Raw genomic sequence first — 17,753 nt, forward strand, 5'->3', positions numbered from 1 at the left:
CCATGACAGCAGTATGCAGGTCCCTGGAGCACTTTTAGTGGGCACTGCAGTGCACTTCAGGCAGGCAGACCCAGGCCCATCCCCCCCTACCTGTTATACTTGTGGTGGTAAATGTGAGCCCTCCAAAACCCACCACAAACCCACTGTACCCACATCTAGGTGCCCCCCTTCATCCCTAAGGGCTATGGTAGTGGTGTACAGTTGTGGGGAGTGGGTTTTGGGGGCTCAGCACACAAAGTAAGGGTGCTATGCACCTGGGAGCTTTTTCTGAAGTCCACTGCAGTGCCCCCTAGGGTGCCCGGTTGGTGTCCTGGCATGTCAGGGGGACCAGTGCACTACGAATGCTGGCTCCTCCCATGACCAATGGCTTGGATTTGGTCGTTTCTGAGATGGGAATCCTCGGTTTTCATTATCACCAAAACTCGGGGACGACCATCTCTAGGGACGACCATCTCTAAGGTCGACCTAAATGTTGAGATTTGTGCGTCCCTGACCGTATTATCGAAATGAAAGATGGCCGCCCATCTTGTTTCGATAATACGAGTTTCCCCGCCCCTTTGCAGGGACGTCCTGCGAGGACATTCTTAGGAAAATTGGGTGCCCCGTTCAATTATGCCCCTCCACGTAAACTAAAAGGTAAGGAATTACATTGTTTCTCCCCCTCAACATAAAATATAGAAGAGTGATATTCTGTTAATCTTATGTGATGAAAAGAAGGAATATCAAGCAGTAATTTATCAGCAGAATGCAAGGTTCGAGAGGGACGACAGAGTCTCAAGATGCTGGTGACAATGATAGGAACCTCATTCTTCAATGCTTTAAAGATCAACATCAGGTGACACTACAGCACGAGTGGCAGCCATAAGAGAGAAATATGTTGGTCCTTTGGAAAAAAGCACTATAAGTTAGGCAACTGGAGGCACTCAACAGACAACTGGTATTAACTTCCAGTCCTCAAGAGCTGCAAACAAGATAACTTTTCAGGCTATATGAGATAGATTTGTATACAATGGAAGTAGTGTATATGCAAATCTATCTCACACATATTAATTTGAGCATCTGAAACCTGACCTGTTCACAGTCCTCAACGACCAGCAGTGAATATCACCAGAATAGATAAAAAAAATTGAATAGAGTTGAACTGAATTGTTCATTAGCAGTGACAATGCTCTTACCTTTCTAAGATTCTGTATTAGAGGCTGTGCCAGTTCTGGATTACCAGGCCCACTTGTAATGAACAGACCATCATATTCCATCTTGGAAAAGTCATAGTTCCAGGGGATTAAATTCACTTCAGCTCCTCGCTGGCAAAGAGAAACAAACCATGAGACTGCAGAACTGGTTGAAGATTTCTAAGGACCAGATATTCAGTGGCGTACCGAGAGTGGGACAATGGGAGCAGCCCTCCCCAGGTACAGATCATAAGGGGGTGCTGCCATGGGTATCTCCCCCTCCCTCCTAACTGGTTTGGTGCTTTCATAGATGTCCCCCCTCCCCCAACTGGTACGGTGCTGTCATGGGTGTCTCCATCCCCCCAACTGGTGCAATATCGCTCTCCCTCCTTTCTTCATCCCCCCACCCCCCACCCCTGCACGCTGCAGCTCTTTAAACTTCCAGGCCTACATCAGCATCAGCTATGTAAGCGCTGATTTTGACCATCCCTGGAAGCCTTCTCTGTACAATGTTCTGCCTATGTGGACAGGACAAAGGCAATGCTTACATCGCTGATGCTGACGGTGGGCCTGGACTGAAGCCTGCAGAGCAGGGTGAGGTGGAGAGAGGAGAGAAAGTAATTGCAGACCACAGGGGAAGGAGAAGGGGAGAGGGGGATGGAGAGAAGAGGGAAAGCGATGCCAGACCACAGGGAAAGGGAAAGAGGAGTGAAGAGAGGATGATGATGAGATGCCAGACCGAAGAGGAAGGTGGGTGGAGAGAGGAAGGAAAATGATGCCAGACCACAGGGGAAGGGGAAAGGGGGGTGAAGAGAGGATGGAAAGCAATGCCAGACCACAGGGGAAGGGGAAAGGGGGGTGAAGAGAGGATGGAAAGCAATGCCAGACCGCAGGGAAAGGGAAAGGGGTGGAGAGAGGAGGGAGAGCGATGCCGAACCAAAGGGGAAGAAGGAAGCAAGAGCAAGGATGAAGAGGGGTTGGAGGGGAGAGAGAAAGGTGGGACGTATGAGGAAGGGGAGACTGGGAAAAAACTGGATCTGGGGAGGGGGAGAAGAGATGCAGCACTCTGGGGAAGGGGAAAGAAGCTCCCCTTCTTTCTTCCTCTCTCCTGCACTCCCAACCCATGGCCAGCAACATGGGAAGAGAGGGGGGAGGGATGGGGACACAGAGGGCAGATGCTCAACATGGGAAGAATAAGGACAGGGACACAGAGGGGAGGTTATGGACAGGAGAGATAGGGAGCTAGAGGGAATGATGGTGAACCTGAAGAGAGAAAAAGGTCAAATAGACAGGAGATACTGGAAAGCAGAAGATGGATATGGATGGGGATGGGGAACAGAGGAGAGATAAAGATGGAGAGAGGATAGATGCTGGAATGCATCATGTTAAAAAGAGAGGGGGGAAACACGTTGGATGGAAGAGAAAGAAGGGGCAGGCAGTGGATGGAAGGGGCAGAGAAAGCAGGCAGACACCATATGGAAAGGGGGATAGGGCAGGCCCAGGATAGAAGACAGAGAGGGCAGGCAGTGTATGGAAGGGGCATAGAAAGCAGGCAGATGCTAGATGGAAGGCAGAGAGAGAGAAGGCAGACACTGGATGGAAAGGAGGGAGAGAGAGGTCAGACGCTGGATGGAAGGGAGAGAGAGAGGGCAGACACTGGATGGAAGGGAGAGAGTGAAGTAATGAGGAAAGCAGAAACCAGAGACAACAAAGGTAGATTTTTTTTTTTTTTTGCTTTAGGATAAAGTAGTATTGTAGCTGTGGTAATAGAAAATGAAAATAAGGTGCTCTTTTTATTGGACTAATTTTAATACATGTTTGACTAACTTTCAGTGACCAAAACACCCAACCTCAGATCTGGACAGAATACCGTAACAGCAGTATTTTTGTTTATTTGTTACTTTTGTATCCCACTTATGCACATTTTCCCACCTTTTTGCAGGCTCAATGTGGCTTACATAGTACAGTTAACGGCATTAACCGAATCCGGTCTGAAACAAATAACAAGGTGTGAACAATACAAGGTGATATCGTAATAGAGTGAGGTACATGTAAGGTAGGTACAGTTGGGGAGAAATTAGAGAGTGTCCATTACGCAGGTATCCAGGTATTTTTATGTTGGGTCGGTGGGGTATGCTCTTCTGAACAGGTCTGTCTTTAGTGCTTTCCGGAAGTTTAGATGGTCGAACGTAGTTTTTACTGCTTTTGGTAGTGCGTTCCATAGTTGTGCACTTAAGTATACTGCACTGACCTGAGGAAGGAGGTTTTGGCCTCTGAAAGCTAATTTTAAAAATGTATTAGTCCAACAAAAATGGTATCTTATTTTCCATTTTTTGTTTTATTTCTATTTATTAATTTGTAAAGTGGAGATTGGTATTTGACAGTTTGTTTTTTTCAAATTTACATCTGCTATTTTTATATTTTGCACAGTACCAGCTAGGGGAATATATCTCTGTTTCTGTGGTGTTGCATTGTATGCAGAATCTGGCTTCTTGGAGATCAGTTTAATTTTTGTCTACATATTTCTATTTTTAGTTTTTGGTTACTTATTCTGTACTGGGTGAGGATATATCTGTGTTCTCTGTTTGTAAAAAAAAAAAAAAAGACATGGTTTTCTGTTGGCAGGATCATCTTTACTAATCTGGCTTGTTTAGTTTTACAATGGGTGTATTGATGTTCTAGTGCTCACTGCAATGTATAAGATGCTGCCTTTTCCTAGGTGCACCCTTGTTGTGTGACTCATGGATTATTACTAAAAATGATGTTTTTTCATATAGAGGTTGGGGGAGTTAAAATGATTGGCCACTGCAGATATTCAAAGGCATTAATCCAGATAAAAGTGGCCATTATCTTGATAAATGCCTTAGCCACTGCTGGCTAAGGATATTTAATGGCTTTATTCAGACAGTGCTTTTAGTATTCTTACAGATCTCCTCAGCATTTTCTAGATCAGTGCTTCTCAACCCAATCTTCAGGGCACACCTAGCCAGACCAGTTTTCTAGATATCCATAATGAATAATCATGAGAGGGAGTTCCATACACTGTCTCCTTGGTATGAAAATCTCTATTATGCATATTTATTGTGGATTTCTTGAAAACCCGACTGGCTGGGTGTGTCCCAAGTACTGGCGCCATATATATAATCTAGCCCTAAGAGTAAAATTGGATGTGCACGTTTATAGAATTAGGGATAAATGGCTGACTGATACCCATATCAAAAAAGTCTAAGGTGAGGGAAGAGAGACAGGGCAGGCAAACAGATTATCTGGATAGCAGAGACGTTCAGCTGCTGTCTGGTAATTAATATGCTTAGTTAAGCCTGCTGAATACCAGGCCTAGACTAAACGGATAGTCCTAATATGATGACTGAAAAATTGTTGCCCTAACTTTATCCAGTTAGCTATTTGGATAGTGGTTTGAATATTCCCATTCTCTGAATATTGGTGGCACTCACCTCTCTACCCAGATATTCAGTGCCGCTCATTATCCATATAATGGTACTATATATCCATAAATAACTTAAATGCCACAGTTGGTGTTTAACATAAATGTTGACCACAAAGTTTAAATATTGACCCATAATATTTTGTTCTTCCTCTGCTTTACCCATTTCACTGGATTCCTGTTTTTTGTTTGTTTGTTTGTTTGTTTGTTTGTTTGTTTGTTTTTTAAGATTCATTTTAAGATTCTTCTTTTGACTTACCATGCTCTTCACACTGGAACCCCACTTCTTTTTTCTGTATGCCCCCTCATGTTCTCTTAGGTCATCACAGACTAATTTCTTATTCCTACCACCCCCCTTGACAATTCAACTGGAACTTACCAGCAGAACATCTCAGTTCCCTCATACTGCAATTCTTTGCTGGTGGATCTTAGATCTGAAATTTGAATTTTAAGGCAGTACTAAAGACCAGTTATTTTTCTTTAGCTTCTCCTACATGAGCTAAGATTTTATCTTTAGCTAATTCTGGGGCCCTTTTACTAAACGGTTGGCGCATGGCAACAGGCTTGCCGCTCGCCAATCCAGAAGTACCGCTGGGCTACTGCAGGAGCCTAGCAGTAGTTTCCACCCCCAAAGTGCGCCATTTCCAGCGTAACAAAATCATTTCTATTTTTGTAGTGCCGGTGCTTGCCTGATGATAATTGGGCAGTGTACGGTTAACGCTGGGTTAGCGCAGGAGCCCTTACCATCACCTCAATGGGTGGAGGTAAGTGCTCCCCCCAAACAAATGGTTGCACGGCAAGTGGTTCCCTTACCGCATGGCCATTTCCTTTCCAGCAAAAAAGACAGCCTTTTACCCATTATGGTAAAAGGGGGCCTCAGCGCAAGTCAAAAACACACACTGACGCTAGCGCAGGCCCCCTTTTACTGCAGCTTGGTAAAAGGACCCTTCTGAGTGTTCTAACTTACCCTAGGGGTTTGTGCTTGGTGGTTCGTAATCTTTAATCTCTTATCTTCCTGCATTCTTTCCTCACATGTTCCATTTTTTTTACTGTGTTGTTTTCCTAGTTTGTATTCCCATTTTGTTTGTTCTGTATAAGGTGTTTACTTGTTTTATTTTGCTTCTTTTTTGTATTCAATGCTGCTGTTTTTTTAAATATTTTTTCATACACCAAAAGATGTGTCGATCAAAGAACAGTTAATCGAATTATCATTAAACTTTAAAGTCAATAATAGCCAGTGAAGAGAGAGCACAGTATCTACTAGTAAATGCGTACTTTTATCATTTCAGGTCATTTTAGAGTTTTTCCTTTTTTGTTGTTTTATGTTTCATTTTTAGCACACTCTGTTTTCCTTTTTACATTGTCATTTTCATTTTATTTTACAACAAAAGTATTTCCCTAATATCTACACATGAAACATAATGGTGGTTATTTTAGAAACTCTATTAGCAGTTTATACATGTACTGGCATTTACCTGTGCTCACGCTAAAAATCAGCTGACACTAAACACTGAGACACCCACGAACATCTTTCCTATGAACATCTCAGCATTTAGCACCAGCTGATTTTTAGCATGAGCTAAAAATGCTAGCACTCCTTAGTAAAAGACCCCCCCCCCCCCCCCCCCCACACACACACACACACACACACACTAGTTACTAATAACCGGGGTTAACAGTAAAATAACATATTAACAGAAACCCACATTTATAACATCCCCTCTTACATGTCTAAGTGCCAACATTTAGACATGTATGTTGCTAAATTGCCTCCATTGATGTTTTAGACAATGACAATTGCAAAATGGTTGTTCGTGCCACACATAGCTGGTGCACACATGTGCATTCCTGCATGTATTTTAGGAAAAGCTCTGTGTCAATAGCAATGTTCCTTCTAAGCTGTGTAGGAGTCCTCCAAACACATTCCTGCCAGTGGGAATGGTGCTTCAATATCATGTTTTCAATTGCTAGGGACAGGCAGGTTCCCTGGAATTCTGCAGTCCATTGCTATTGAAACTGTGTACTAAAATAGCACCCCCTGCTGGCAGCAATGTAGGTGGCGGAGTCTTGCATAGCTTAGAGGGAACATTGGTCAGCTGTCAACAGATCCTTTTCTAAAATACTACAGTAATTTGACATATCCCAAGGTAGACATATCAATTCAAATTTCTATATGCTATCTAAAATGGACCCGCACATTTATACAAAGAAGACAAACGTAGCAAGCTTACCTTTACTAGTTGGCGGATCATGTTATTTTTTACTCCGCAGTCCACAGCTACAATTTTACTGGGATTCCCCTTTCCATACACTTTAGGCTCCTTTGTTAAAAAGAACAAAAAAAAAGGTTTATGATTGTCATCGCAGTGTAAGTTCACGATTATAGAAAAGAACTATGGGGATCATATAGAAAAGATTTGCCCAGGTAATTTTGGGAGTTTCCCCAGAGAAATCTTAAATTTTGAATATCCTGCCCCACTAACTGGTTAAAATTTGGCAAGACAACCCATTGTCTGGCCCAAAGTTAACTAATTAAAGGAGTCAGAGACGTGACAAGGACATAATAAAATTTCCAGATAGCGCTATCTAGTTATTATTATTAGCATTTGTATAGCGCTACCAGATGCACGCAGCGCTGAACACCTGATACAAAGAGACAGTCCCTGCTCAAAAGAGCTTACAATCTAAATAATACAGACAGACAAGACAGTTACGGGTGAGGGAAGTAATGGGTGAGATGGGAGGAAGGGACAAGAGGAGGGCAATTGTGGCTAGGAGCCTGATAAAGTTATCTAATTAACTTTAACTGGGTATATTCAAGACCACTGATTTAACCAGTTAAGGAGATCATTTACTAACAGCACATGCTACTGCCATTATCGCATGGTATCTACCACAGGACCCATTATATAAAATAGGCCCTGCAAAATGGACACTAAACCATCCATATTTCCTGTTTAAGGTCCCTAACTTTAGAATTTGCTGCCCCTACACCAGGGCCACCGAGAGACATAGCCGGGCCTGGGGCAGAACCGGACTGCCACAAGCCCCCCCCCCCCCCCCCACACACACACACACTCACTCTGCCCCCCCCCCCCCACACACACACACACACACTCAAACTGCCACTCCTTTACCTTTCTGTCTTTGCCTCCAAGTGGGGGCCTGAGCCCAGCGCTGGCAAGCCGCTTCCTATCTGCCTGCTCCCACAGTCTCCTGCTCCTTGCCAGGAGTCAGGACCCAGATGATTGCATTAACATGATATTGCACTAATGCAATCATCCGGATCCTGAGCGGCATGTAGGAGCAGGGGAGGACAGACCCAGAAGCAGGCAGCAAGAAGAAGCTTGCTGGCAGGGAATTTTGCCCCCCTGCCCCCCCCCCCTCTCAGCAGCCCTGCCCTACACCTCTGTCTACAAACATCTCTCACCCAATTTAAGGCAGATCTTAAAACCTTTCTTTTTACAGATGCTTTCAGCTAACTTCCCTTTGCTGGTGGATACTGTGGTGACTCCCAGTGCAAGACAGTTGAGCTTACCTCCAGTATGTTTCCCCCCCCCCCCCCCCCCCCCCAACCCTTTTCTATCATTAATGGAGTTCTGCCCCCTGATCCCTATTACTCTCTGTCTCATGAGACATTTTTTTTCTACCCCTTTTATTATAGATTATAAGACATTTTGATGGCTCATCCGTATGGCGGAATAGCAAATATAAATAAAACTTGTAAACTTAATTATTTTATTATTAGGGTGTGATCCCCGAAGGTTTTAAATAACCTGGTTCAAGGCAACTCCTTTACTGTCAGTGTTTTTCATTTAAACTATTTTTTATTGTTATTATAAACATAACAAAGACTTGAGCAATACAGCAGAATATTCTACTGTACTGTTGAACCACAGTAAAGTCTCTAGGCCTATCTGAATTCTGCTTTCTGCTTTTCTTAAGGTTTGTGCTCCCCTGTCCTTTTCTCTAGGCTCCGATGTGGTTATAAATGCTGTTTTATTTTACCAAAGATGCAACTTTTAGCTCATCCAGCAACTGAAAGTGCGTTCAGCTGATGAATAAATACCATTCTCTTGACATTTAATGCTAGTGGCTCACAATTTCTCAAAGAGCATTTTTTAAAGACAATGGATTCTGTGACACATGGAAACGCACTTTAGTAAATATAATGGGAGACAGTTAAATAACATCCATTAGGACGCATTGCATCTTATGGGCCCTTGTGTTAGACAGACAGAGAAACAGACATAGGGTTTATCAAGGGCATTTTTTCCTTGTTTACATTCCAATTGTAAATTAGGTCCAGATAGTTTTATGGGCACTGTGATCATTTTTTATTTTTTTTTCCTTGAACTGTTTCCATTCGGGGATACATAGTCCTATTTATCAGCTGGTAAAAACTACATTTGAAAATGATAGACTACTTTGACGTTAGCATTACAAAACAGGAATAACACAGATATATTCTTATGAGTTTAGCCTTTTCCAGTCACCTTAATAAATTAAATTTCTAACTTTAATGCCTCTTCAGGGGGAAAAAAAGTTGGAATACAGAAAGGTGGGGGGGAAACACATTTTTATACATCTATATTATACATGTCTTTGAGTCAACCAAAATAATTTTTTGTTATAGTCCAAGGCGGCAGCCCATTCTGCTACACAGATGACATACAAATCCTATTTAGAATCCCCTCCTCAGCCACAGATACTTCCCCTTTCAATCATTGCCTCCCCGCAGTTGTCTCCTGGCTACTAGCTCATAATCTCTTTTTGAACATTGCTAAATGTGAAGCCATCCATTTTCCCAACCCCCTTGCACTATGTCACCTCCTCTACACATTAACAATGTTACGCTTCCATATCATGATTCAGCATAGCCTAAATGGACGCGACTAAATTTGGTCACGTGGATAGGCACTTGGCGTATTCTATATACCATGCAGAAATTTAAGCCTACTCTATAAAATTTAGGCATACTTTAGAGAAAACGCCTAGACGCATTTTTGTACTACGTAGATTTATCAGGCACCATATATAGAATCTAGCCTTAAATAAATAAATAAAATGGTTAAAATCCCTAAGGAGAGGGGAGACACATTCCCTCTCCATCCAACAGAGCTAAGCATATTTTGAGGTAACAAAAAATTCAAGTTACTCTAGGAGTTCCTTTAAGTAACCCTGTGGATGAGGCAGGGGCGTAGATAGGTGGGGATATGGGGGCATGGGCCCCCGCAGATTTAGCCTTGGTCCCCCTGCTTTCAACCCCCCCCCTGCCACTGACCCTCCCCCACCACATTCGACACCCCTCCCGCTGCCACCAACCCTCCCCTGCCATCAGGTACCTTTGCTGGTGGGGGTCCCCAACCCCAACCAACTGAAGCCCTCTTCCGCACCAGTCTCCAGCATGTTGCTGATCTGGGTTCTGTTTCTCTGAGTCCTGATGTCCTGCACGTAGGAACATGCAGGACGTCAGGACTCACAGAAACAGAATCCAGATCAGCGAACGCGCCAGATGAAGGGGACTTCGGCTGGCGGGGATTGGGGACCCCCACCAGCAAAGGTACCTGGCGGTGGCGGGGGAGGGTTGGCAGATGCGGGGGGTCGAAAGGAACGGGGAAGGAGTGGTGGCAGCGCCGGGGGGGGGGGGGTCAAAAGTGGCGAGGGGGGTCGGCACCACTGGGGGGGCTAAAATGTGCCCCCTCACCTTGGGCTCTCGACCCCCCTCCCACTGAAGTCTGGCTATGCCTCTGGGATGAGGACTCCTTGTTACACCCAATAGAATGGGCCTCTTTCAGAGATAATTACAGAAAAGAACTATGTGATGTCATCGGTAAATTGAATACTTCTAGCTGTGCTTTGGATCCTTGTTATACAGGATTGTTTAAAGCAATAAACATGCTTTGGTGAACACATCTTTAGAGAAAGGAATGGTGCCAACACTACTGACAAACAAAACAGCGGAGATGACTCAAAAAATTCAAGAAGACGACACATCTAATGTAAATGCAGTAAAACCAAGTTTATTGGACATGAAACAAAATAATATATTATATAAAAGGTTAAAAATTTTTATAAGAAGGTAGGTAAGTGAGACTCGACACAGCTGTGTTTCGGCCTATCAGGCCTGCATCAGGAGTCTTTTCACCATAGGGAAGCTCACTTCCTATATTTACATCATCTAATCCAGCAATCTTTATTTTCGTCTTTCAAAGATGGTGCGTATGATTGTACTGGAGTGTCTGTTCAATCGACTTGCCAATTTTCTCTCAAAAAACGTATGACAGTGAGTGTGCACCCATGGGCGTGACCAAATTTGGTTGTGTGAAGAGCCGCTCAGAGTATTCTATATACCATGTGGAAATTAGGGGTACTTTAGAGAATATGCCTAGGCGTAATTTTTTTCACATGGAATTTTTAGGCATCATATATAGAATAGCCCTATGCGTGTAAATTTAGGCATGGGATCCATGCCTAAAATTTACACGTGTTTTGAAAAAGTGGGCCCAGAAATGTGCGGATCGTGGGCACAACAAGGAAATTCCTAAAATGTACAAACATTGTTATAGAATAACAGGGATAAACATCTAATTTAGACACATGCATTTGTATCATGTTACAGTTTGGGGCAAATGGCCATACCTAAAGTTAGGCATGATTCCCGGGCATAAGCACTATTCTATAAACTGCGCCTAACTTTAAGCGCAGCTTATAGAATAGCGCTTTTTTGAGTACCAATTTTTTTTTGTACCATATATAAAATCTAGCCCTAAGTGTAAAATTGGATGTGCAAGTTTATAGGATTAGGGATAAATGGTTCAGTGCTACCCATATCAAAAAAGGGTAAGGTGAGGGAAGAGAGAGTACAGGCAAAAAGATTATCTGGATAGCAGAGTCATTCAGCTGCTGTCTGGTAATTAATATGCTTAGTTTAAGCCTGCTGAATACCAGGCCTAGGCTAAATGGATAGTCCTGACATGATGACTGCATTTACCAGATTCTTAGTGCCACTATCTATATAAATAGCAGTGCTGAATAAGTAAATGAAGTTAAACACTGGATCCAGTGTTTAACCACTCACTGTACTGTCCAGTGCCATAGCTATGTGGGGCCACGGGGGCCTGGGCCTCCCCAAATTTCCTCTAGGCCCCTAGTGCAGTCTCCGGCACTGCCGCATCGCCTGCCTTGCTATGTCTTCCCCTCACATCCAGCACGCTCCTTTTAGTGAAACTGAACATGCTCAATTTCACTAAAAGGAGCATGCAGGACGTGATGTAAGGGAAAGACAGAGCAGGGCAGGCAATGCGGCGGCACTAGAGACCGGCGCTGAACAATGCTTCAGCTGGCGGAGGTTGGGGACCCCTGCCAGCCAAGGTATTTGCTGCGGCAGTGGGTGGGGAGTGGCAGGGCGATGGAGGGGAGCTGTGATGGAGGCAGCCGTGGGGCACCAGATGAAAATGTGCCCCCTACCTCGGGCTCTGGCCCCCTCCCACCGCGAGATCTGGCTATGCTCCTAGTACTGTCTGAATATTGGCACCCATGTAATTTGTCTTTGAAGATCAGGTTGGATTGTCCAGGCTAACTGCTGAAATTCAGTTAGCGCTGCTGATTATTCAAGCTGGTTAACTTGTGGGCATTCCAGGGGTGGAGTCGGCACTTATGCAGTTACGTGCCAATAGTCAGCCTTTGACTATAATAAGATAACCACTTAAATTGGGCCGCATAAATAGCAGTTCTATTTTTAAGTAATTCAGTTTATGCGGTAAAGAGCTGAATATTGCACTTAACTGCATAAGCTTTAATGGCCAACCTAAAACTAGATATTCAATGCTGGTGCTCGGATGTGGCCTGGCATTGAATATCCAGGAATACAGCCAACTCCAGACATAAAAAATCTGACTGTTGCCAGTTGTTTGCTGTGTCATTTAGGAAGCTTACTGAAAAGTCAGGAAGAGATGAGCTGAAGTCCATTAAATTAAATATCACTAATCCTGGAAGACTCATAGTAAATTAGTATAGTCTATTTTAGTGACCAATAACAGCAACAGTTAATCAATCCCTGTGGCTCTTAGTGATTAGACAATGTATTTCGACTTTATACACATGTTGAATTGCATTAAGTAGACCTTTTTCTAGCAAATATATTATTCAGCTCAGTAAGTAATGCCCTTGGAGCCTGAACTGTCAGTTTTATTTGTAATAGTGCTTTTTATATCGCAGTAAAGGAAGTCATAAATGTAAAGATGTAAAAGAATCTTCATACATCTTCCTTTTATAGATCTACAGCTTATTTAAGTCTTTGATAATTTCATTAATGTGTTTCCTTGCTACTGGTGGTAGGCTGCAATCTCTCTCCATCCACTGGGAATAGTAGAACTGAGGGATATGAAGGATCAACATTTAAACATTCAGGGGTCCTTTTACTAAGCTGCAGTAAAAGGGGGCCTGTGCCAGAATCAATGTGTGTTTTTGACACACACTGAGGCTCCGTTTTACCACAGCAGGTAAAAAGGCTGTCTGTTTTCTCAAAAAGAAATGGCGATGTGGTAAGTGAACTACTTGCCGCAAGGCCATTTCAGGGGGATCCCTTACCGCCACCTATTGAGATGGCGGTAAGGGCTCCTGCGCTAACCCAGCGGCAGCCGGGCAGCACCACGTGCAACCCGATTACCACCGGGTAAGCACCAGCGCTACAAAAATAGAAAATATTTTTGTAGCACCGGCAATGGAGCGCGTTTGGGGTGGGAACTACCGCCAGGGTCCTGCGGAATAAGATGTTTTAAACTTATCTTTTTAGGAAACATGTTTTGAATACAGTGAATTAGTTATAATTTTGTTGATAATCCAAGGTATGCTCCTGTAACTGTAACTGTAGAGACTAGTTTGAGGAAGCATTACTGTGAACATATTGAGTCCTTTATTATTATTATTTATTGCATTTGTATCCCACATTTTCCCACCTATTTGCAGGCTCAATGTGGCTTACAATGTATCGTTATTGGTAGATAGAACCAAGATAAATTTCTCAGAAATATGGAAACAAACCTTGTAACAGCACAAGAATTGTTCTCACAATTCTAGTCAATACTTTCAGGGTCAGCAGAAAAGCTCTTGACAATGGTGTATAGAGAAATGTGCTGGAGGTGGCTTATGGCACTCAGAGAAAGAGGTTTCAAATAAATGACTTATCTGGAGGACTTAAGTGCCTGAAATTAGCAGACAAGGTTAAATGTATAACTTATCACCACATTCAAGCTTAGTTCTTCTTGAATTGTGAAAGAGGCCATGACATCTTGAAGAAGGGCACTAGATAATTACTGAGAACAAAAAAATAAGCTTAATGGCGTGAAGACATTTCCAAAGTGATACGTGGACCACATCAGGAATATCGACACAATAGATAGAAAAAGTGATGACAAGAAGATAATGATATAAGCATTGAAGATCAGAAAAAGAATTAGTAATGGGGGAAAAGAGAGGGAAAATTAAGACCAGATGGTAACCTTCAGTAGATCATTGGTAGCATAAAGAAGGAGCTGGAATTGAGTAGGGGAAAATGATGAAAAGGCTGATAAAGAGGATAGTTTGGTGAATAGAGCAGGACAGAGTAAGAATGAAAAGAATGCATCCATATCATTCAGCAGAGTATAATGACACAGGAATGTGATAAAGCACAGCAATATTTAGACTCACGAGACATTTACTGAATGAGATTCAGAGTACTGAAATATAGCATGTATATTAAAGGTTAGGCACTTAGAGGTTGCTACTTCTACCCCTACCATCTATCCTCTTGAGCTGCTGATGTACAATATCAGAGAACATGTCTCACCTTGGTAGACACTTCTTCAATCAAGTTCCGCATATTTGGGTCAATAAGCTCCACAGGCTGACCTTCAAATTCAATCTTACCGAGCACAGTGCCCTGTACCAAAATGAAATAAAAGCATATAAACAAGGGGAGATGATAAATATTAGATAATGCTTGGAGAGGCCAGAAATCTTTTTCCAAACAGGTATTTGTGATTAAAACTCTAGAAAATGAACTATTTGCACAGTTAATCAGTAGCAGTGGTCACTATATGATTGTAAGAACCATCTGGATCTGACTGCTAACTGTAAACAAATTTCAAACTCACATTTAAGTAATACAGTTATTGATTGATTTGAATTTATTTGTAGTTGTGAAATAAATGTAAACATACAAAAGTACAAATACAAGCAAGATGATTTCTTTGTATTGGGCTAACTTAATACATTTCTTGGCTAGCTCTTAGAAGTTAATTTTCCCTTCTTCAGGACAAACTTGTGTTCATCATAGTCCTTGTGTTAAACCACCAATAAAACTGTTCTTGACTCTATTTTCCAACCAGTGATAAGGACAGTTGCTTAAACATCACCATGGGATTTCCACCTCACATAAACAAATTGTTTTGTTGTATGTACTGATATACTTTTATAAAATAGCAAATGGCGCCAGTCCCCAGAGTCTAGGAGAAGATGCATCCAGTCTTAAGTACCAGGATTCTATTCAACTTGATTTACTCTAAGACAAAGGATGAAGGGGGAGACAAGAAAGGCTCAATCTTGAGGCTCCAACATCTCACCTTCCTGCATAGGGATGGTGTTAGGGCTATTGCCCTGGGTATCTATATACAGAGGACCCCAAAGTCTGTGAAGAAGGAACAGCCTGCTGGAAGTCTTTGGGTTCCCCTTATAAATTTCTGCCTTGGGTCACAGAATGCCTAACACTGATCCAATTCCTACAAGGGATGAGACAGTTTCTGCATCTATCTGCATATATTTATAAATGATTTAGAGATGGGAGTAACTAGCGAGGTAATTAAATTTGCTGATGACACAAAGTTATTCAAAGTCGTTAAATCGCGACAGGATTGTGAAAAATTACAAGAGGACCTTACGAGACTGGGAGACTGGGCGGCTAAATGGCAGATGATGTTTAATGTGAGCAAGTGCAAGGTGATGCATGTGGGAAAAAAGAACCCGAATTATAGCTACGTCATGCAAGGTTCCACGTTAGGAGTTACGGACCAAGAAAGGGATCTGGGTGTCGTCGTCGATAACACACTGAAACCTTCTGCTCAGTGTGCTGCTGCGGCTAAGAAAGCAAATAGAATGTTGGGTATTATTAGGAAAGGTATGGAAAACAGGTGTGAGGATGTTATAATGCCGTTGTATCGCTCCATGGTGCGACCGCACTTTGAGTATTGTGTTCAATTCTGGTTGCCGCATCTCAAGAAAGATATAGTAGAATTGGAAAAGGTGCAGCGAAGGGCGACTAAAATGATAGCGGGGATGGGACGACTTCCCTATGAAGAAAGACTAAGGAGGCTAGGGCTATACAGCTTGGAGAAGAGACGGCTGAGGGGAGACATGATAGAGGTATATAAAATAATGAGTGGAGTGGAACAGGTGGATGTGAAGAGTCTGTTCACGCTTTCCAAAATACTAGGACTAGGGGGCATGCGATGAAACTACAGTGTAGTAAATTTAAAACAAATCGGAGAAAATTTTTCTTCACCCAACGTGTAATTAAACTCTGGAATTCGTTGCCGGAGAAAGTGGTGAAGGCGGTTAGCTTAGCAGAGTTTAAAAAGGGGTTGGACGGATTCCTTAAGGACAAGTTCATAAACCGCTACTAAACGGACTTGGGAAAAATCCAAAATTCCAGGAATAACATGTATAGAATGTTTGTACGTTTGGGAAGCTTGCCAGGTGCCCTTGGCCTGGATTGGCCGCTGTCGTGGACAGGATGCTGGGCTCGATGGACCCTTGGTCTTTTCCCAGTATGGCATTACTTAAGTACTTATGTACTTATCCTACCACAGGTTTGGCTGTGAGGGAGAAGTTAAGGGCTACTAGTAGAAGAAGCTCTGTGGAGTTGAGGCTAAAAGGCACAATTAAGAATTCAAAATGAAAAGTATCCAGAATAAAGATCAAACTAAACGATGTTAAATATAGCAGGTGAATGGGGTGTCTGTGAGATTGCTCAACTGAATCACTTAGAAATAAAATCTAGTAGCTAACGTCTAGCTGCATGAAAGTGAACAGCTATTTCTTAAAATGTACTTTTTTCCTAAGTTCTCATTTCAAACAAGTTTTCTTATTCAAAAGCATTTTGGTAAAAGATAAATATCATTTCTTCTTTCCTCCTAAAAGTCCTCAGTCTACTAGTCTCTAGATGTTGACATATGCTCTTCCAAGTCATCCAAAGGACTGATCACCAGTTCTTGAATTTATATTACTTTCTCGAAAGATTTCTGGGACCTGTAGTCATTCCTTTTTAATTATAGATCTTTTTAAAAGATTAATGCCAATCACTAAATGCTTTGAAATGGGAAATAAAAATACAAGTAGGGATGTGGGGGGCACCTAATGTAGTGGGTAGGATTTTCTGTTCTGAGTGTTTTTGGGGGGGGGGTTAAAGGGGGAAGGGGAGGGAGTGCTTTTTCTTTTTATCTTTCTGGGAGGCTATCCAGCTTATAATCGAACGAGAAAAACGCCCAAGTTCCGACCTAAATCGGGAGATGGGCGTTTATCTCACAAAAACGAATAACGCGGTATAATCAAAAGCCGAATTTGGGTCGCTTTCAACTGCACTCCTTCGCGGATGCGGACAAAGTGGACGGGGGCGTGTCGAAGGCGTGTCGAAGGCGGAACTGGGGCGTGGTTATCACCCGAACAGAGATGGGCGCCCTTCGCCGATAATGGATGCGTTTGTAGCTAGAATTTAGGGCACTTTTCCTGGACCCTGTTTTTTCACGAATAAGGCCCCAAAAAGTGCCCTAAATGACCAGATTACCCCCAGAGGGAATTGGGGATGACCTCCCCTGACTCCCCCAGTGGTCACTAACCCCCTCCCACCACAAAAAAATGATGTTTCACAACTTTTTATTTTCACCCTCAAATGTCATACCCTCCTCCCAGGCAGCAGTATGCAGGTCCCTGGAGCAGTTGTTAGGGGGTGCAGTGGACGTCAGGCAGGTGGACCCAGGCCCATCCCCCCTACCTGTTACAATTGTGCTGCTTAATGCTTATTAGTCGTCCAACCCCCCCAAACCCACTGTACCCACATGTAGGTGCCCCCCTTCACCCCTTAGGGCTATAGTAATGGT

General features: G+C 42.9%; 1 protein-coding gene across 1 annotated transcript in view; it reads right to left on the reverse strand.

The window, feature by feature from the left end:
- The window catches only part of CPS1 (carbamoyl-phosphate synthase 1), a 205,760-nt gene that overhangs the window by 156,345 nt on the left and 31,662 nt on the right, over nt 1-17,753 (reverse strand). Inside the window, exons 7-9 of the mRNA XM_030209032.1 lie at nt 14,450-14,542; nt 6,849-6,938; nt 1,176-1,304 (exon numbers count right to left, since the gene is read on the reverse strand). Coding sequence (XP_030064892.1) covers nt 1,176-1,304; nt 6,849-6,938; nt 14,450-14,542 — 312 coding nt within the window. The remainder of the gene's footprint in view (nt 1-1,175; nt 1,305-6,848; nt 6,939-14,449; nt 14,543-17,753) is intronic.

Source organism: Microcaecilia unicolor, chromosome 7 (assembly GCF_901765095.1).
Source record: "Microcaecilia unicolor chromosome 7, aMicUni1.1, whole genome shotgun sequence".
NCBI classification, from domain to species: Eukaryota; Metazoa; Chordata; class Amphibia; order Gymnophiona; family Siphonopidae; genus Microcaecilia; species Microcaecilia unicolor.